Genomic DNA, 19,837 nt, shown 5'->3' on the forward strand with positions numbered 1-19,837 from the left:
AGATAAGATAAAGATGTTTTAAGATGTGTGGTTATCTGCAGAGACCACGTTGTAGAGCAGGGGTCCCCAATCCCAGTCCACGAGGGCCGATGTCCCTGCAGGTTTTAGCTCTCACCCTGGGTCAATACACCTGAATCACATGATTAGCTCATTACCAGGCCTCTGGAGAACTGCAAGACATGTTGAGAAGGTAATTTATCCATTTAAATCAGCTGTGGTGGGACACATCTAAAACCTGCAGGGACACTGGCCCTTGTAGACTGGGATTGGGGACTCCTATTTGGACAAAGAAGACAGATGGTATGAAAGAGGAGTGAAAGAAGCCATCTATGTCCACTGTGAACACAATCTTTGGACAGAGATGGTGGTTTACCACACCAACTGTCTGCCATCTACAATCCAGTTTTGAGATGCCTTCCCAGGTGCCACTCACATTCTGAGCCTTTTGACCTCAGGAAATCACATGATCGGGTGGATCTAGGTCACACAGAAGGTTTCCCCCAAAACCTTGGCTGATTGTGACCTACACACATTTTCACACCTTGGCTCATGTGATTAGGTAAACAGACCATCAGGGGGTCCATGTCTCTCTCCACCATTTGACCTTAGAACTGAAGAAGCTTCTGGGATGAGAGGTGAAACTATGTATTAGGTGCTTTTTTTTCCTGAACACCAGCAGGAGACTGACTGAGAGAAATGCCTTTAGTCATCCACTTTGAGCATTCTGAACATTGAACATGGAATGTTCAAATCCATACTTTATTATTTTTTATAAATAAGTTAGAAACGATCTTCGTTTTATATTTTCATTTTGCTTTTCTTACTACATTAGTATAACCACTGAATCGCTGATTCCACACGCTGACGCACGTGTGCAGGTGAAGAAGCCGAAACTTTCCTATTACTACTTTTAAATGCAAAATTTTTCCACATAATAATATAATACAGCGTTTCGTTATCTTTTGCTTTTTTATTTTCTATTTTCATTTAAATTTGGAAAACAATTTCAGGTCAGAAGGATAAAATTTGATACTCTGAAATCACACATCGACGATCCTCTGTTGACCGGAAGATAATCGTCTTATTTACAAACGATCTTCGGCAGTGACGTCGCGGCAGGCTGGAGCGGGCGGAGCGGACTGGCGCCGGGAGATTCGAGCTCTGAAGGCGGGTCTGCCTGACTGCATTAACCGCTGTGAGAAGAAGTAGTAACTCGTCAACACAGCAGCTGGACCCTCTAGATTTGCTTCTTCGACTTGCTTCTGCCATGTTGCTAACTACTGTGGAAGTTGAGACCGGGATCGGCAGCTGTTAAACCCTCACAGGTAGGTAGGGTTCGATCCTAACCGCGCCGCGACGACTACCCGAGCACAGCACAGCCAAGCTGGCTAACAGCGCTAATAACGAGCCTACTAACGTTTACTTTTCTTTTTTGTGTACGTACAATGGTTACCATTACCTTTGGTAATACGCCAATATGTTTAAGCACTAAGCATAAGAGTAAATTTACATTAAAGCGTTTTTACTGAATCGCTCCACTCCAGTGCTAGCTAACTTTAGCTCCGTGGTTATCTGGAGGTAAAACGGAAATCACAGAAAACAACAGGTGTTCTCTCCAGATTGTAAAACGTTGCTCTTGTGCCGATAAGTAACAGTCAAGGTGAAGCTGAGTGGAGTTTGAATAGCAGTGACTGTTGGCGGTTTTCTTGCTCCGAGGCCTCTATGACCTCGGGCTTTAGTTCGGGGCTCAACCGAAGAAGGCGCCTGCGTCTCCCGGGGAGCGCAGCGAAGAGTATCCGCTGGAACGACATGGTAGAGACTTTTCAGGAATGGTTTTTCAGCTGTTTGTTGATAATGACTGCTTTAACTGTAGGTTATCCATATTTTAGCTTAGTGATGCTTTTAAAATCAGACCTAACGCGTTGTTCCAATCCTCCTCATGTCCACAACCGACTTTAAGTTTTTGCCAGGTTAGGATGCAGATAGATCTTTTTGCGTTACCTAAGTTTCCCACCACAGTCTTGTAGTCTTCCTCATCACTCTTTCTGTTACATCCCACTGCTGCAGAATAATCAGACAATTTCTGAAGGTGGCAGGTCTCTGTGCAGTAGCTGAAGTCTGTGGTGGAGAGGCGCTGGTCCCTGCAGGGACCAGGGTTGCTGACTAGGGCTGGGCCATATTATACCGTTCACGGTAATACCGGTATAATGTTAGGCAACGATAGGAAAATGAAATATCGCGATAGAATGGGAGTAAAACGCGCATGCGCAGTGCCTTTGTTTTCATACGCACATGGCCGATTGTTGAGTGAAACAGATGAACCAGAATTGGTTTGTAAAAATGGTGCAACTTCCGTGATGTGGAACTGGTTTGGTGTTTGTCCGTCAGATACACAACAAAGCACATTTTTTTGCAGAACATGCAAGCGGCTGTTGTTATTGTCATATTTGTCGGACTAAGATGCTCTTAAATCTGGGAGTAATCTGGGTCCTAAACTCCGTATACTTCAGGTCAAACAACACTGCAGCATCACTGAGCGTTAAAAACTGTCTAAATTCTTTCATCTTTAATAAAACGATCAGCATTGCTGCTTTACCAGGTGTAACTATAAAGTTTAACTTCCAGGCATCCATGAAAACAAAAGTTATTACATTTAACGGAGTTAGAAGTTAGCAGGAAGCTAGCGGAAGTTAGCTCGCTAGTTTCGCTAGTTACCTAAGCATGATATTGCATGTTCTGACTGAGAGATTTCTGAAAAAAATCAAACGTACAGCTCTGCTATCACTTCCAACATAAATGAAGACAGGAAACTAAACAGCAGTGACGTTTGTAGGGTTACTGAAGTTGGGCTAGCTGGTATATAATGATGTGCTACGTGATCGCTAGCGACACAGCTATGTTAGCATAACATAAACAGTGAAGCTGGAGGACGAACACTAACACTTTTCCACTTATAAAAGTTAACGTGAAGGTTCTTCATGGTTAGAGACAAATGCAATCGCATGGCAGGATGCTGTAAACGGACCAAACTTCAGTCAGGAGAACAACTGAGATAATCCATCCACAATACGAGGTTAATATAATATACTGCAACAACATGGGAATAGAGCAGCTGCAGAGAATTCAACATTAATGAATCAAGGGTACAGAAGTGGAGGAAGCAAGAAGAATGAGTTTAATAAAGTTTGATTTATCTGACTGCTTTGTTTCGCTTAATGTGCCTTATAATCCCGTGCACCTTATGGTCCGAAAAATGCGTACTGCACACTGCAGTTTAATGTTGCAAAGCACCTCTTTTTAACCATATAACCATATTATACGTGGTTATGCTCAGGATATGTCAGCCCATTTCTACTGGAAATGCATTTTGGTTAAACTTTCAGCAAGGAATTTGCATTTGCACTGTTACATTTTTATAAAGCTTTAATGTACATAAAAACCAGCTTCTTGTTTAAGTGAAAATAAATGGAAGGTTGTCTTTTTGCGCTAGTAATGTTGTGGAGTTGTATTTTGTCTCGCATCAATTATATCGTCGGTTATATCGTTATCGCAAATTTTCAAATATATATCGTGATAAATATTTTTGGCCATATCACCCTGCTCTATTGCTGACCACACTGTCTCTCACATACTGTATGTGTCCACCTCCCTCATCTAAGCTTATCGCCTAGTAGAGTTGGACAGATGGTGTTAAAGTCACTGGAGAAGTTAAAAAATATTATTTAAAAAAACAAACTTTTTTTTTCTTGAACTGTGCTTGTTAGCTTGTCCAGGTGGGTGTAGAGATAGTTGAGCAGGTAGAGACTGGCTGAAGGGGGTCATAAACGGGCTGATCATGGACCTGAGCTGATTTGTGCTGATAGTGCCACAGGTCTGTCTTGGGCAAAGCCACAAGGTATGTGACCTCTGTGACCTCTTCCACTGCATGGGGACCTTTTCCATATTCGGGCTTGTCCTAAAGATGCAATGGAACCACATAACTGGGTAGCGCAAGCTCTGAGGACTACTGGCCCCATCTGACTCTGCATCTGGTCAGCAGTGTGGTGACAGATGGGGGGAGGAGTTGTAAAATTCGGAAAACACAGTGAGCCTGTGAGGAGGGGCAAAAATGGGGGAGGGTTGAAGGTGTATGGGAGGAAGGCTCAGTGTGGGGAAGGAGGGAGCTGCAGCCACAGGTTTTAAGCTGTTAAAGAGCAGAATTGGTTCACAGATTTGGTTTGGCTCACACCACTACTCCTGGGTAGCCTCTCCACTCCAGACTTCACTCATGATGTGCTGCTTCCACTCCATATTCTTTCTGTAGTTTCTGTTGGCATGCATTTGTTTTCACTTCCCTTTGACTTGTTCATACGTTCTCCCTGCTGAAGGCTATATTCTTTGTTTTAAGCAGGACATTTGTTACCCCCCCCTTCCTTGTTTGGATAAAACTTGACAGTCTCTGTAGTTGAGATCTCCTCATTACAAGTTATCGCAGGCAGCCTCTGTGTTTTTATTTTTTATTAATTCTTTCCTTCTTTTTCTGTGCCTCTTTAAGGTGGCCCCCAGAGACAAAGCACATACAAACTCCAAAAAGCACGTGCAAACTCCAAAACACAACGGAAGTGCTCCAGAACGCTAGGGACAGTGTTGAGCTCGATTTGTAAAATAAAGTGCAAGTTTGTTGCAAACGCTTGGAGTTGGATACCGGCAGAAAACACCTGCAAGAATAGAACAACCACGCTTTATAAGAAAGGTAATGTGCAAACTGTTGTTTGTTTGATATGTTTTTAATTACTATGAACACTTGGTTTATGGTGGAGTCAAATCTGACGTTAGCTAACAGTCACTGTGCTTTGCTCAGAGAGAAGCTCAACACTGCCCCTAGCGTCCTGGAGCACTTCCGCTTTGTTTTGGAGTTTGTACGTGCTTTGTCTCTAGGGGCCACCGTACCTCTTGACTAGCGGGACGTACCTGAGGGTGAGGAGAACCGAGCTGTGATCTGTTTCCAATGGACAACCTGGTCAGGTGCACGAGAGGCACTAGAGATTTGCTTGTTTACTGTCCAGTGTGCAGGGATGAGTCAGATTAAACATGTGAAAGGTTTTGTTGTGGAATTTGGCTTTTTAGGGTTTTATAAAGAATAAAGTTTGCAGGGATCACCCAGTGGAAACTTCTATAGCAGAAGGGAAATAAGGATTATTGTTTAAAGCCGGTGGGTTTAATGAGCCACACAGCGCAAACTAGGGCTGATATATATTAGGGGTGCAACGATACTCGTATCGATATTGAACCGTTCGATACAGTGCTTTCGGTTCGGTACGCATATGTATCGAACAATACAAAAGTTTTTATTTATTTTATCAACTTTTCTTCTGATGATGCTGTCTCTGTTGAGTGCTCAGTGGATCTGCGTTTGACTACTCCACCTAGACTGCACTGTCGAGTGCAGATCCACTGAGCGCAGCGCAAGCTAGCAAGACAGAAGCTAAGCTCGTTGCAACATGGCAACTGCCTCAATGCTACCCGAAATTGAACCTCCCCCACCCTCATTCAGATCTGGCGTTTGGAACTATCTTGGTCTTTATGTGAAGCATGACCCTGAAGGTAAGCACGTCATGGACAAAAGTAAAACAGTATGTCGGATGTGCCATGCAATGCTCAATTGGTGGGAACTAGTACATTAGCGCAGTTTGCTTGTTAACGTGTTGACGCCGTCCAGCCCCATGCATGGGGCGATCCGCGGTAACTCGTTAACGGAGTTTTGCGGCGTTATGGCGTTAATGTCATTTTAACGAGATTAACGTTGACAGCACAACGAATATGACTGCACATTTACTCCGACATCATCCTAGTGCAAAGACAAGCAGACAAAAACAACAAGCACACATGCTACAAACTTTACCCGAGTCATTTAGACAGCCGTTAGCTAGAGCTGGGCGATATGAGATTTTTTCATATCACGATATGTTTTTTTCATTTCAGTCGATAACGATATCTATCACGATATAAGCCAAATAGATAGATAGATAAAGGCAAATATTGCAAACTACACAAAAGGCAGCCGCTAAAGCGTTTAAGTTTCAAAATAGAACAAACGAAACAGACTAAATTGTCAATTCCACTTAGAAACAAAATATTAATTCTAAAAATAAATCTTAGTTTGTTTTACAGAAGAACAGACAAAACTGACTAACTTTTGTCAATATCAAATAAACTGAGAACTAAAAGGAAATTCTCAATCTCTCCTTGTTGTATAGCTGAGCTTTTCAAACAGTTTTAACAGTTACTTTAGTCTGACAAAAGCCGAATGACAAATTAGCGCTTCCAGTCAGAGACTGAGGCTACGTCCACACGTACACGGGTATTTTTGAAAACGGAGATTTTCCGTTTTCGTTTTAAAAAATAATCCCGTCCACACATAAAGGCAGAAATGAAGGAAAACGCTGCTGTGAACATGCCAAAGCAGCAGGTGGCGCTAGATTCCTAACCGTGCAGAAATGTTGGCCAATCAGAAGTCTAGAAGCCTCGGTGGGAAAAAGTAAACAAAGCTGCGGCATAGAAGCAGAACCGAGTCGTATGTGTGGACGGACAGTAACTGTGTGTATATGTAAGCATTTAAACACTGCAGAGAGTAGAATTAACAGTAACAGTATTGTAGAAATTCATTTCACCGAAACAATAACGTGGCGCACAGTGTGACGCATGCACCAGTTTATTGTATTTCCAGACTTGCTTTCGGCACAATTTACAGTGCACGCTACTCTGTTTTTTGTCAGACTTGAAATAGCCGAAATACCTTCACACTACGGAGCTTCTATGGCTCTTCCGTTCGACAATCTCTCCGGCATTGGAACCATCATCTGTTTTCTCTTCGGTCACGCTCGGTTGATTTTTCTAGTCGGCACACTCATTTCCTCCATTACCCGCTGGCTGCTTCCCAAACAAACACACGTGCAGCTTGGCACTTGTGCTGTAGGTAACAAGTCACGCGACGTGACGCTGCGGCTGTGATTGGTTCGGCTCTGGGCTACTTAATTTGGATTGGCTGACCTTTTTTTTTTTTTTTTTTTTTTTTTTTTTAAGAGGACAAGAGCGGCGAGGTCTATCGCGATAGCTTAATTTCTCTATCGAGTAAAAGTTATATCGCGATACATATCGTTATCGTTCTATCGCCCAGCTCTACCGTTAGCACAGGATTCTCCTTATGGGGACCTGATATGTTTAATATGCTGCTGAGAATATAGCCCAGAAGAAGCGTATAGTGTAGCTTTTATTTTGGAAAGGGCCATTTCTCTGTAATAAACTCTTTTCCAAAGATGAGATAAATCTATCTCGATCAGATAGATTTATTTATTTTTAATTATTTTGTTGTTTCAGCAACATTAAATTTAAAAACTGTACTTTTGAGTTAAAATATATATTTATAATTTTAATAAATGAGAAATTAAAAAGGCATGAACATCGAAAAACTGAAAGTTTGTGGAAGGCGCAGTTTTTGGCTTTCCTCATATTCCAAAACGTGCTTAGTTTTGAGGTGATAAAACAAATGACTTGTATTCCCTTTCTTCGCTATTACTGTCGCCCGGCATAATTTGCAAATGATATTTTTCTGCTCAACCTCTGACTGCTTAAACCCAAACCAGGTCCATGTGACCAACGTTGCACCGGTCTTCTTTATGCGCACCACCTCCTCCACCCCACCTGTAAGCTCCATGATAGCTTGCAGCCACTGCGATGCTTTCAACCAAAACAGGCGCATCAACATGAGCTATCGCGGTACAGCGATACAGTAAAAATCTCTACCATTGGCCAAATTCATATAGTTTCTACTGTATACCGTTTACCCTACACTTAGCCGTTTGGACGAGTTTACACATCAGCCACGATTAGTCTGCATGTAGTTGCTGAACAGAAAATAATGTAGTTTCCTGTCTTGTTTTTTTTGGCTTTTTGATACACATAATGCTACCCTGCAGATGGAGGCCATGGAGGTAGACTCTCCTGTGGAGCTGCAGGGGATTGGGCAGCCAGAGGGTGGCGTTGCAGCTCCTGCAGGCGATGCTGAGAATGCCAACGCTGCTCTCGTCATGTCCGACTCTGGCAGCAGCACTGAAGTAGATGACGATGATGATGATGGCAGCGCCGAGGGACAGGCAGCAGCTTATACTCCTCCAAGGCTTCCTGCCACTTGGGCGTTTAGTCAGAGGGCGGTGGGCGGGGCTACATCTACGCCGCCAATACGAAGGAGAGTCAGGTAAGCTGGACAGCACAGAAGAAACATCACATGTGCTTTGTGTGCTTCATCAAGGTGATAAACCTGTGTTTGTGGTGCAGGCAGGGCCTCAGAGTGCACTATCCGAGCCAGACTGCAGCGCCTTCTAGAGGCTTTCCAGACTTCCTGCTGCGAGCGCCGGCTGCCAGCACAGCAGAGCCAGAGTCGGGCAGCGCCACTGAGATAAGTGAGTCTGAGGATGAGGCAGAGGGTGAAGAAGAGAGCACGGGTGCTGCTGCAGAGCCCATCGACCCTGTGCCACCTGCTGGGTCTGACCTCAGCGTCACTGTCCAACCTGCTCAACCACAGGAAGCCGCTACGACCAGTGAGTTTCAGCTGAATCCATTTCAAGAAATCACCCTGATTAAAGCTTTATCATAAAGCTGCAGCTGGGCTTATGATACATGAAGGTAACCAATGAGTGTCCACGATGATTTTTATCTCCGTTCAGACTCCAGTGGCACGGCAGAAGCCGAGAGGGCAGAAGCTCAAGTCCAGGGTGTTCAGGTAGCTTTCAGACATTTTTCTTTTGTGCTTTCTTGTGCTTTTTACACATGTAAAACTATTTTTTTATATATTTTAAAATTGTTTTTAGGATAACTTTATTAAAAAATTCTTTGGTTGTAAAAAAAGAAAAATCTCAGCATTAGTATGCAGTTACTGCTGAAGAAAAGTCGCTTTCCTTATGTTTGCTGTGATGTTTGGTGTCTTCTTAAAGTGTGCTTGGCTTTACCACACACAGAGTGAGTTGGTCCTCAGTTGGTGGAGGGGCCTGGTCTGGTCACCGACCATGGGGTACCAGCCCTCGCTTCATCCTCTCTTAATTGGGTTCACAAGCTCTGTGAACTTGTAGTTATCATCTGCAGTGACCTATAACCACCATGACACAGATGGATTACGCTAAATTGTGTCTTTTAGCTGTTTTCCAAAGTGGTCTCACTGTCTTCATTCTAGCACCCACAAAAACCAGGGTTTCTTTATTGCATCAAAAACAAAACAAGAAAAATATGTTTACCATCATCATTTTGTAACAAGTGTAGTCTTGTACAGTATTCCTTGACTGGAAATTGTCCTCGGAGAAGACCAGCTCCGTACAACACCAAGTCACTGATGCGTTCTTTGATAAGTGTGCAGTTGGTGTTAAATTTCCTTCCACAACAGTAAAGTCTTACAAATCCAACTTCTGCTTAAATATTAATAATTAATTAATTAAAGGAAGACATAATGTCAAGAATTTATGTCAAAACTATTTATGCATTATGTGGAAAATATATCAACTCAAGCCTCACGTGGGTGCTGATGCGTTTCTGTAATGCCACTTTCCACAACAAGGTGGTGCAACAAGTCAGTGTAACCTTACTTTGAGCCTTTGAAACACATCGACAGGCTAAAAAGAACTCGCATTCACTGATAAAACGCTGTCCCCAGTTTGTTTGTTTGTTTTTGGGTTTTTTTAGGATATTTACAAAAACGATCATTAACTGTTGATCCTCCCTGCTTCCAGGTGTCCTCAGCAGTTCTGTCTCCCAGTGACGAGAATGAAGGTGACACCTGCACCATCTGCTTCGAAGCGTGGACGACAGCCGGCGAGCACAGACTCGCCGCTCTGCGGTGTGGTCACCTCTTCGGTTACACCTGTATCCAGCGCTGGCTGAAAGCTCAGAGCCCTTCTGCTAAATGTCCGCAGGTGAGAAGGAAGAAAAATCCCATCGACCACCGGTGGAAGATTGAAGGTTAAAATATATTTGGGGGTTGTTTTTATTTTATTTTTTTGTGATTTTAGTGCAACAAGAAAGCAAAGCGTTCCGACATCGTGCTCCTGTATGCTCCAAAACTGAGAGCGCTTGACAACACGGAGCAAGAGAGCTTAAAGAAGTGAGTGATCGCCTTCTCTGCTCTCTGCACCATATCCGTTTAGCTGTGCTAACGAGGAACGCTGCTCTCCTCCAGCGGGACGAATCCTGAGTGAACTCTGTTTATAAACTGTTAAATATTTGCTTAAGAAATGAAAGATAAACCATTAAAGAATCATCACTTGAAATTGACAACAGCTGTCTCACTCCATACCTGCAGGTGCAAGTAAATTCTATATGTATTAATATTTAAAAGGATAATGTCTTACATTGGACACTGATAGATCAAATGAAAGAATCTGTAATCTGCAAACAGGGACTCTAAAAGATCTCTAGGTAGAATGGTCGCCCCATGATCGGAAGGTCGGGGGTTCAAATCCACTGAGCTACTCTGAGGTACCCCTGAGCACGGTACCATCCCTACACACTGCTCCCCGGGCGCCTGCTTAGTGGCTGCCCACTGCTTCACTGAGTGACTGGGTCAAATGCAGAGAAAGTAATTTCCCCACGGGATCAATAAAGTATACACTATTATTATTATTGTTATTATCTTATTGGGTCATTCCTCCACCCGACCCCCACAAAACTGGGATGCTGAACACAATGTCACGTCTGTCACTGTTATGGTTTCACTTCGGCTGTAAGACCACCTCTCGATTAAGTCACAGATTGTTCATTGAGAGATGTTGCAACAGTTTGAAAAACATGAGAATTTGTGGAAAACACTCGGATTTTGACTTCTTCTCTTCCTGTATCAGCGCTGTAGTGGCCACACCTGTTGTTCAGGAGAACACTGCAGTGCCTACCTGCAGGTTAGCAGCTAGCATAAACAAGCGACTGTAAGATGATGTTGCGGTGGCATGCAAAGCGAACAGTGCAGAGGGTGTACTGGATTCTTAATGGCATCAGCAGAAAAGTTGCTTTACCATCATGTTAAAAAAAATCTAATTACAGTGACGGATCACAGAACCTGCAGCCAGCTCACAGTTGCCTGTTTGACAAGCCTGAAAATGAAACTTAGGTCACGATGACAAAGCAAAAGAATGAATCTTTCAGTTTTTTCTTGCACACTTTTTCCCAGTCTGCATTCACAGGCCTGGTGTCAAAATGGCAAAAATTATGAATAATTGTCTAAAGCCAGCTTCAGCTGTCCTTGTTTGTGCTGTTCTTGTTAGATTTCAGTAGATCAGGATCAGTAACAATATAGTGACATGTTAGGTGGATTTAGTCTGTGGGTTGTTAGTCCCATGACTGATTCCCAACAACGTGTTTGTAGGTCTCTGGAGCAGGAGCAGTCGCTGAGGAGGAAGGCTGAACTGGAGTCGGCTCAGTACAAAATCAAACTGCAGGTCGTCACCAACAAATACGGACAAGCACAGCAGGAGCTGCAGGTATTTCATGTGTTTTTGTTTAAACACAATCAAAGTGCGTAAGTCTCCCTCTGCTTTAGTTTAGTGAAGAATGTGATGCTAATAATCTGCCTTCTCTCCCTCGTACAGGAGCTGAGAGCCCTCATAACCGAGACGAGCAGGAACCTCTTTTCTTCCACGTCCTCGTCCTCCTCCCATGTCCTGAGCCTGTCTCAGAGGGCGGACGGCTCCAGGTCAGCTCAGTACAGCTTCTCCAAAGCGGTGCTGGTGTCTCAGGCCGGAGGCTGCAGGGTTTTATCGTACTGTGAACCTTTGAGCTGCCTGCTGGCCTCTCAGCCGTCGCCTCACACCACGCTGGTGCCCGGTGAGACATCCTTCTTTCCACTTGACAAGTGTGATTCTTTATCGCTCACACCAGACACGAAGAACAGTTTCACCCCGCATTAGTTGTGTAAATGTAGTCGCGTTAGACATGCACACATAATGAGAGAAGTTCCACTAATAGATCACCCGAGTTAGTGTGTGTGTGTGTGTGTGTGTGTGTGTGTTTGTGTTTTGAATCACTCAACTTCCCCTTTTTCCTCTTTTCCTCCATTCAGGGTGCGGGGTAAAGAAGGTCAGTGTGGTGAACATGAGGGCGAGTCAGTACGTTCCCATCCACAGCAAACAGATCCGAGGTCTGTCCTTCAACAGGCAGAACGACAGCCTGCTGCTGTCTGCTGCATTGGACAACACTATCAAACTGACCAGGTACGAGCACGTCAGCATCTCCAGCCTCACAGAGGGTTGAGTCGTGCGCGCCTGTGAGTTAATGTGTTGTTGTTTTGTTCCAGCCTGCTGACCAACACGGTGGTTCAGACCTATAATGCGGGTAAACCAGTGTGGAGCTGCTGCTGGTGTTTGGACAACAGTAACTACATCTATGCCGGCCTGAGCAACGGCTCTGTGCTCATCTACGACACGAGAGACACCAGCACGCACGTGCAGGAGCTCGTGCCGCTGCGCTCCAGGTACGCAAAAAACATACGAAGGCAGAGCGAGCAAGACCAAAAGTTTTATTAAACCACAGTTTCACAAATTCACTCAACTTAAAAACTTTGAATTGTGGGTGTGTGATGTTTCCAGATGTCCGGTGGCATCTCTGTGTTACGTCCCGAGGGCAGCGTCCAGCTCGTTCCCATGTGGGGGGCTCCTTGCTGGCTCTCTGGAGGGCGGGTGTTTCTGGGAGCAGGTGAACGAGGCCACCTACAGGCCCCACGTCCTGCCCCTGGAGACCTCTGGCTGCACCGACATCCAGGTGGAGACGGAGAGTCGACACTGTCTCGTCACCTATAGGCCCGGTAAGACCCTGACCCCTCAGTTCCTGATAGAACACCACGTATGTAGGTAAAAGATGGAGGCGGTGTCACGTGATCTAAACTTTACACCCTCTCATGGCACCTTTTGAGTAACCATCGTCTGTCCTGCAGGACGCTCCAATCCGTCTCTGCGCTGTGTCCTCATGGCGCTGACTCGAACCCCTCAGCAGGAGTCGAGTGAGCTGCCCAGCTGTTCCTGCGAGCCGGTGCAGACGTTCAATGCCGGCTCGTCCTGCAAACTGCTCACCAAGAACGCCGTCTTCAGGAGTCCGGACGGAGGCGGGACGCTGGTCTGCGCCGGGGACGAGGCCTCCAACTCCACTATGGTCAGTCCTTTTACATTTGTCTGTTATTTGAAAGAGCAAATTATTATTTTATATTTTGATAAATGATCAGCTTTTATTTGAATGAATTTAGTATTTTTTATTCATATTTGTTTTATATAAAATATTTGTGGTTTGCTTCGTTAAATTATTTTTGCATTCTAAATTAATTGAAATGTATAAATATAAATACCATATCATTTTTGTTGGTTTTTTTTGTGTAATTTCAATTATTTTAAATATAATTTAATAATTACATGTATTAAATGATGTATTAAAATAAATAAATGTATTAAATTAAAGAAATATATTAAATGGTTTTATTTATTAAATGTAATAATTATTCAATTCCCAATTACATTTTGTAATATTTAGTAACATCAAGTGTCCGAGAGTTTATGTTCTTTAACCCTTTAAAGCCGGTCGGAGCAGCACGCTCCGTTTTGCGTAACTATTTTTAAATCCTGGTAGCTCTGCAACCGCGTAAGCTAGCGCAATCATTTTTTTTTTGCATATGAAACCGGAGGAGTTGTACTTACATCTTATGCCATCAGCTTGTCCTAGGTCACGATTTCCTTCCACATAAAGCTTTGCAAAAACTGCATAAAAAGCGCTTGCAGCAACAAAAACATAATATTCCAGATGCTTTGCTGATCGGATCAGCTGTTCATAAGAACGTATTCCTACGTTAGAATAGACGTCAGCGTGAACTATTGCATGTCCGCCATGACCTGCCCGAAACCGGAAGTGACGTCATTTTCGCGGAAATGTAGTTTTGTTTTTTTGTTGTTTTTTTTTACCATCAGGGCCTTGTGAGCCTACACTGGTGTTTTTAAAAGTTATGTTTGACTTTATGACTTTCTGTGTCGTTTCTGGGATGCTTAGGACTCAAATTGCACTGCTGGAAATAGTTTATTTTGATGCATATGCTGTTTTTTTTGCAAATATGCATTATAATATTTATATTTGTTTTTCCTGCAGTATATAAAAATTGGTGTATTTCAAAAATAAAACTATGAAGACACTTAAAATAAATTTCCTGTGGTGGGAAACTATTTTGTGCAACTTTTTTGTATTTACAGTTTTGAGGGTTAAGCCTCTTAAATTTCTCTAAGTAGAAATATATGTTAAAAAAGCAAAAACGATTTTCAATTTTTTGTAGTTTATTGCACTTTATTGCAATTTATGTAATACACTTAATGCATACATATTATTAAAATTTAGGCTGTAATGATTGTATAGCAACTTGAAATGCTCCCAAAAATGGCTCCACAGCATGTAAAAATATAATATAAGCTCTGGCGGACTTGGTTCTATGGTAGGTCTTAAAGGGTTAAATATTCCTTAAAAATTAAGGAAAATCAGTGATTCTCTTTTAACCCAGATTTTTTTTTTGATTGAATAATTTTTAAATTTAATTTTTATTTTTATGAAATATTAGCCCAAATTCTTTTTAATTGTGCTCGTATTTTGAGCACAGTTATTTTAATTGCTTGGTAAAGGTGTGCAAACTGTGGGTGTTCACAACAACCTGCTAAGAACTAAAGAAATCACAAAGGTGGTTTTTGGTGCAACGCCTTCTTTAGATCCCATTTCACCTCCACAGGCCAGAGGTTGCCACAGCGTCTCTGACTGACACTGAGGCCTTAGCTAATCACTCACTCACTTAACACCTTACTTATGTGCTTGCATATTTAGTTACTGACCTACTTACACAATTAATTATTTACTTAATGACTCACAGTCACACTTACTGAGACTTGCTTATTTGATAGTTTAGATAATTTTTTTTCTTGAATGTTTCTTTTTAAACTTTATATATGATCATTTCTGATGAGTCAGTTTCCAGTTTTGACTTTGCCAAAGGTGTTCTGATGTTGTCTTTAGATTTTAAAATTGTATTAATATTCTTATTTTTTTCTTGAATATTAAGCTTGAAGCTTAAATGTTTCCTTCTGTCTGATTTGTCATCTCGTTCTCCTTTTCCTCCTCAGGTGTGGGACGCCAGCAGCGGCGGTCTGCGCCAGAAGCTTCCGGCCGACCTCCCGGTGCTGGACATCAGCCCGTTTTCTGTGAACGGCGAGCACTTTTTGGCATCGCTTACGGAGAAAATGCTGAAGCTCTACAAGTGGGAGTGAAGTGGGAGGAGTGGGTGAATGCGACAAGAGCAGAAAACCAAGAGACAAACCTCAGTCCCACGAGGAAAGGACGCCATCTGTGAGGAACTGTGGGAAATGTAATGCTGCTAAACTTTTACCTGTGCGTTTACACCGCTGAACAGGTTACCGCGAGTGATCGGACTGAGGAAGCGTTTCACACTCATCGCTTCTTCTTTTTGAAGTGATTCAAATTACGCAGGCGGATCATTTCTGTTCAACATATGAGTGTGATTTCAGGAGCCAAAGATCAGATTAATAATGTCTGTGTGTGAAAGAAAACATGAATGTAGGCCAAACTCGTCTATCTTTGTCATGACAGTGAGTTCGGTTAGTTCAAGCAGGACTTTCCAACACTTGATGCTAAATTTATCAGATTTTCAGAGTTTCCCCAAAAATTCAACATAAGCCCCCCTTTTCTTTTCTTTTTTTGTCCGCCTTTTAAAAATTTCAGGTTTTCATTTCTGTCAAACTCTGTCCATCTCTGTGGCTCGTTATTGGAGTCAGATTTTATTTAGCCCTCTGACACGGATCACAAAGTGCCAAAGTAATCTGCTGTCGTTTAAAAGTTTACTTTCTTTGTCTTTTTAAAGGAAGTTGTATATATGTATATTTGCCACCAGTTGTTTGTGTACGCCTTCAAAAGTTAATAATAAAAATGTGTTATTTTTAAATAAAGTCAAAATGTTGGATTTAAACTGCTGTGTAATTCATTTATTTTTTTAACGTGTGTTCATATGTAGTATTTTTATTTTTTTCCCCCCAAATAATCTCAAGGGATTATCAGCTGTAGAAAAATTTCTTCTCCATTGGATTATCAGAGAACAGATCAGCTAAAATTATGATCTAGACTGATTTATGCTGAGGATCAAAGATGGATGCTGAACAGAAACTAGATTTAGTTTCAGATTGTGAGACTTTGAGTGTAAAATTGACCTGTGAATAGGTGTTGGTAGTTTCTACTGTTTCCCTGCTCTTTGACATTTGGTCTCTCAGCGTGACTATGGCGCTTACGATGGAGACTGACCACCAGATCAGTTGTTAGAGCCTCCTACATGAGATTAATGTGCTGACTAGAACTCTGTGGCCTGTCACTGTGGGATGGTTCAGTCTAGAAACTTTCAGTTTTTCTGCCAGCTGAGCAAATCAGCTAGATGCTGCCTTCATGGACTGCTCGTACATCTTATCTTCTTAAAAGCTTTTTGTTGGGGAAAAAAAAAAAAAAAAACTCCGACAAACGCTCCTCTCTTAAGGGATTTTTCTTTCTGTTTTTTTTTTATTGTTTAAAAAAAAAACTGGCCACTTCAAAACTATGACAATATACATAATTTGTCAGTTTTGAACCAAAAGTCTTGCAAACTGTAAAAAACTGGCTACATATAACCAGTGTTGGGACTAACCATTATTAAGTAATGTGTTACAGTAACTACGTTATTATTGTGGTAACGAGCACGGTAACTAGTTGTTATGCCAAAATTAGGAACGCGTTAGTCGTTACTGGGATTACCGCGATAGTCACCACACGACTATCGTGGAGCTTCCACAGATTAGCCACAAGTAGTGGAGGAGGGAAAGGGGAGGCAAGAGGAGAGTCGCCGGTCCAAGTGTGAACTGAACTTCAGGTAAGAAGTTATGACCTGCAGTCTCTCTGGGTCAGATATGAACCAAGTTTAGGTGGAATTTATTTTCATTATGCTGACTTTTTCCGTACTGCATACTAGCTAGCATGACAGAGTTTCTATACAGCTGGGTGGGTGCTATGATGTTACTGATGTTGAACTTTATTTTGTTCATAAGGTTAATTATTAGAGTTTCCAACCGTCCTGTAAAAAACAGAATCGTCTGGTATTCAGAGAAAATATTATGCATTCCTATTGAGCTGAAAAGGAACAGTTTGTCCCGTAATTCAGCTACAATGAAAAAGACACAAAGCTGGAGTTATTCTGTGTCTTTGCTGCACAGCTGCCTCTTCTTCTCTCATTCTCTCCCCTCCCTCTCCTGTTGCTACTTCAATCATGAAAACTGATCAATGATCAGCTGATCGGCTTTTCTCTCTTGTTTGTTTATCACCCACTTTGCGCCAGAAAGAGGAAACCAGCGGATGTCGCGGTAAACAACAGCAGCACGTTTAAGTTTAATAAGCTGCTGTTAGAATATATTTAATATTAATTTCTAGTATCAGCTGATGTTTGCTGGAGCCACAGCTGTAAAGCTGCTGGTCATGATATCGGTTTGAATATGTGATGAGAGTGAAACATGAAGATGAAACCAGGAGATGTCCTTACTGGATCATCAGAGATGGGCAGGTGATGGAGAAACAGGTTTACCTTTTAGGTGACATGAATGAGTTGAAGGGAAGTTATGAACTGTTTCTGAGAGACAAATAACCCCAGGATCCTTTTTTAGGTAGCTGACAGCTGGTAACTGTGCAGGGGCGGGTCTAGCAAAGTGTTGCCAGGGGTCCATGTAGGGCATTAACAGGGAAAGGGGGGCACAAAGAAATACTTTTCTTTCTTATTCTCATTTAAAATATCTCACTTTTAAAAAATAATTATCTGAATCTTACAAACGATTGATAGATTGATGCATATATACCATCAGAACAGTGAACATCACTGTCACAACAGTGTTTGTTTTCATTCAAAGGCTTTATGATTTTTCTAATAATGGCGGCCGGTCTCTAGTCAAAATGTCCGGGCCAATTTTCTGTCCCAGTCCAGCTCTGTATGCAGCTCATCTGCAGTCTGGTGTTGCCTACATCTTCCTATTCAGAAGGCAGAATTTCTGAGTTCTGAGTACAATCGAAAGCACCACGACTGCAGTTTTTTTGTTGGATGTAAAAAAGAGCACATGACGCTGTGACGTAGGCTAGAATCATGGCGGTGGTCAACGACGGTCCAGGCGTGGGATTTCTCTCGTGGAAATATGCACATTATTTTTTTTTTTCTATTGGTAGGTGGCACAGTGCACTTGTGGCAAGTAAGCAAGCTAGAAGACTGGCAAAGCTATGGAAGCAACACATTAACAAGAGAATTCTGAGTAAAACCAAAGTTACTTTCCCTAGTAACTAGTTACTTTGAAAGTAACGAGTAACTTGAAGTAACTGAGTTACTTTTGATAGAAGTAACTAGTAATGTAACTAAGTTACTCATTTAAAGTAACTTACCCAACACTGCATATAACAGTTCCTTTGTTTTGAAGAAAGTACACTGAACTACACCTACATTCTGCTTCAGACATTTATCAACCACAAGACGAGACCACATCATTCTGCTTTCAGTCATCCTAAACCCACGCTCATTTATCTGTGACTTATTGATTTATATTGCACAGACAGTAAGAACGGCATGCATGCAACATCATTTCAATGCACGTTTGACTACTGTTTGTCCTTGTGTTATTCCTAAAATCTTAACTTTCTTATTAAAAAATATCCAGTCTGAACTCAGAGCTTGATTGATCCTGGGTGCCACATCACTTAAGTTTAAGTGGTTTCTTGTGTGCAGTACCACAGCTTTGGACACAGCTTATAATTTTTACATGTTTTCAGCTGTTCTTAAAGGTGCATGTAATAAGAAAACAACATTAAAAAAAAAAAAACCTCTGCCACTAGCATTTTAGTTGAAATTCCTACTCTAATTATTTAATTATTCTTTAATTATTTTTGAATTACCGGCTTAAGCTTATCATTTCTAATTAGTTAATGTTTTTATGTGTTTACCTTAAAGGAAACCGCAGAGTCGCTGTGTCGCGCTATCCTTAGCACAGGGATAGGGTAAAATGGAGGCAGATGATCGTATATGGTGACCCTTAAACGGAGCAGCCAAAAGAAGAGTTCTGTTAATAAAGAGATCCACCATACCACTCCTGAGGGCTGAAAATGCCCAGCTGATGATATTTAATGATATTTGAGAAACACTGAGGTTTTGTTTCCGTTTCAATGCACACTTCGAAAAGTCTGCATGAAAATACCAATTACAATTATTTATTTCCATAACATCCAATATAACACTTTCATTTTAAGACATGAATCAGTTGAAAGTCCAAACTTACCATTACATGTGTGTTTCAGGTTCACACATCAGAGTGACTGAGAACGTCGTGCTGTGTTCTTTCCTGAAATAAAAAGCATCCCCTGAAAACAGCCTGGATCCATCTCCGTTCTCAGGCTGATATGAATTTGAAATCAAATAAGTTATTGTGAGCTTAACAAATGCAGCAGTCTTGTGACTGAAAGGTCTTTAATCATAACATACTTCCAGGCAGAGGAAACATGACCAAATGTGCAGCTTTAATCCGGACTGGGAGGTGTAAACAGATCTCACCAATTAAACTGGAACAGTAGTAACTGAACTGCTCTGAACCACACTGTATGATGTTTAGACATCAAGTTTACACGCAGTGTTCACAGGTTTTAATTTAACTAATTAACTTTATAAAAGATTAAACTTTACACTAAACTAATATCATAAAGAATGCCAGGAAGAGACATTTCCATGGCTGGATGACTCACAGCATGAACACAC

At 41.9% G+C, this 19,837-nt stretch overlaps 1 protein-coding gene and 1 long non-coding RNA gene across 3 annotated transcripts; one reads left to right on the forward strand and one right to left on the reverse strand.

The window, feature by feature from the left end:
• The first annotated feature begins 1,100 nt into the window (after window positions 1–1,100).
• Window positions 1,101–16,009, forward strand: rfwd3 (ring finger and WD repeat domain 3). Of its 2 annotated transcripts, XM_085414912.1 has the most exons (14): window positions 1,101–1,325; window positions 4,535–4,732; window positions 7,956–8,233; window positions 8,314–8,576; window positions 8,703–8,758; window positions 9,756–9,938; window positions 10,035–10,126; window positions 11,381–11,495; window positions 11,604–11,838; window positions 12,074–12,224; window positions 12,308–12,484; window positions 12,600–12,814; window positions 12,944–13,158; window positions 15,150–16,009. In XM_085414912.1, exons 3-14 carry the CDS (start codon window positions 7,956–7,958, stop codon window positions 15,291–15,293), a joined length of 2,124 nt encoding a protein of 707 aa, XP_085271038.1. In that variant the 5' UTR covers window positions 1,101–1,325; window positions 4,535–4,732; the 3' UTR covers window positions 15,294–16,009. The 2 variants fall into 2 exon arrangements, with proteins under 2 accessions (XP_085271038.1, XP_085271037.1); XM_085414911.1 differs by lacking the exon at window positions 4,535–4,732.
• Window positions 13,061–19,790, reverse strand: LOC146666791 (uncharacterized). The gene is made up of 3 exons (XR_014912800.1): window positions 19,365–19,790; window positions 19,033–19,120; window positions 13,061–13,178 (listed from the first exon to the last, which is right to left on the reverse strand). It is a non-coding gene; the product is annotated as an uncharacterized LOC146666791 (long non-coding RNA).
• Between the last annotated feature and the right edge of the window lie 47 nt (window positions 19,791–19,837).

The sequence above is a fragment of the Rhamphochromis longiceps genome, linkage group LG7, assembly GCF_057381845.1.
Source record: "Rhamphochromis longiceps isolate RC_006_pf linkage group LG7, R_longiceps_female_GT1.1, whole genome shotgun sequence".
NCBI classification, from domain to species: Eukaryota; Metazoa; Chordata; class Actinopteri; order Cichliformes; family Cichlidae; genus Rhamphochromis; species Rhamphochromis longiceps.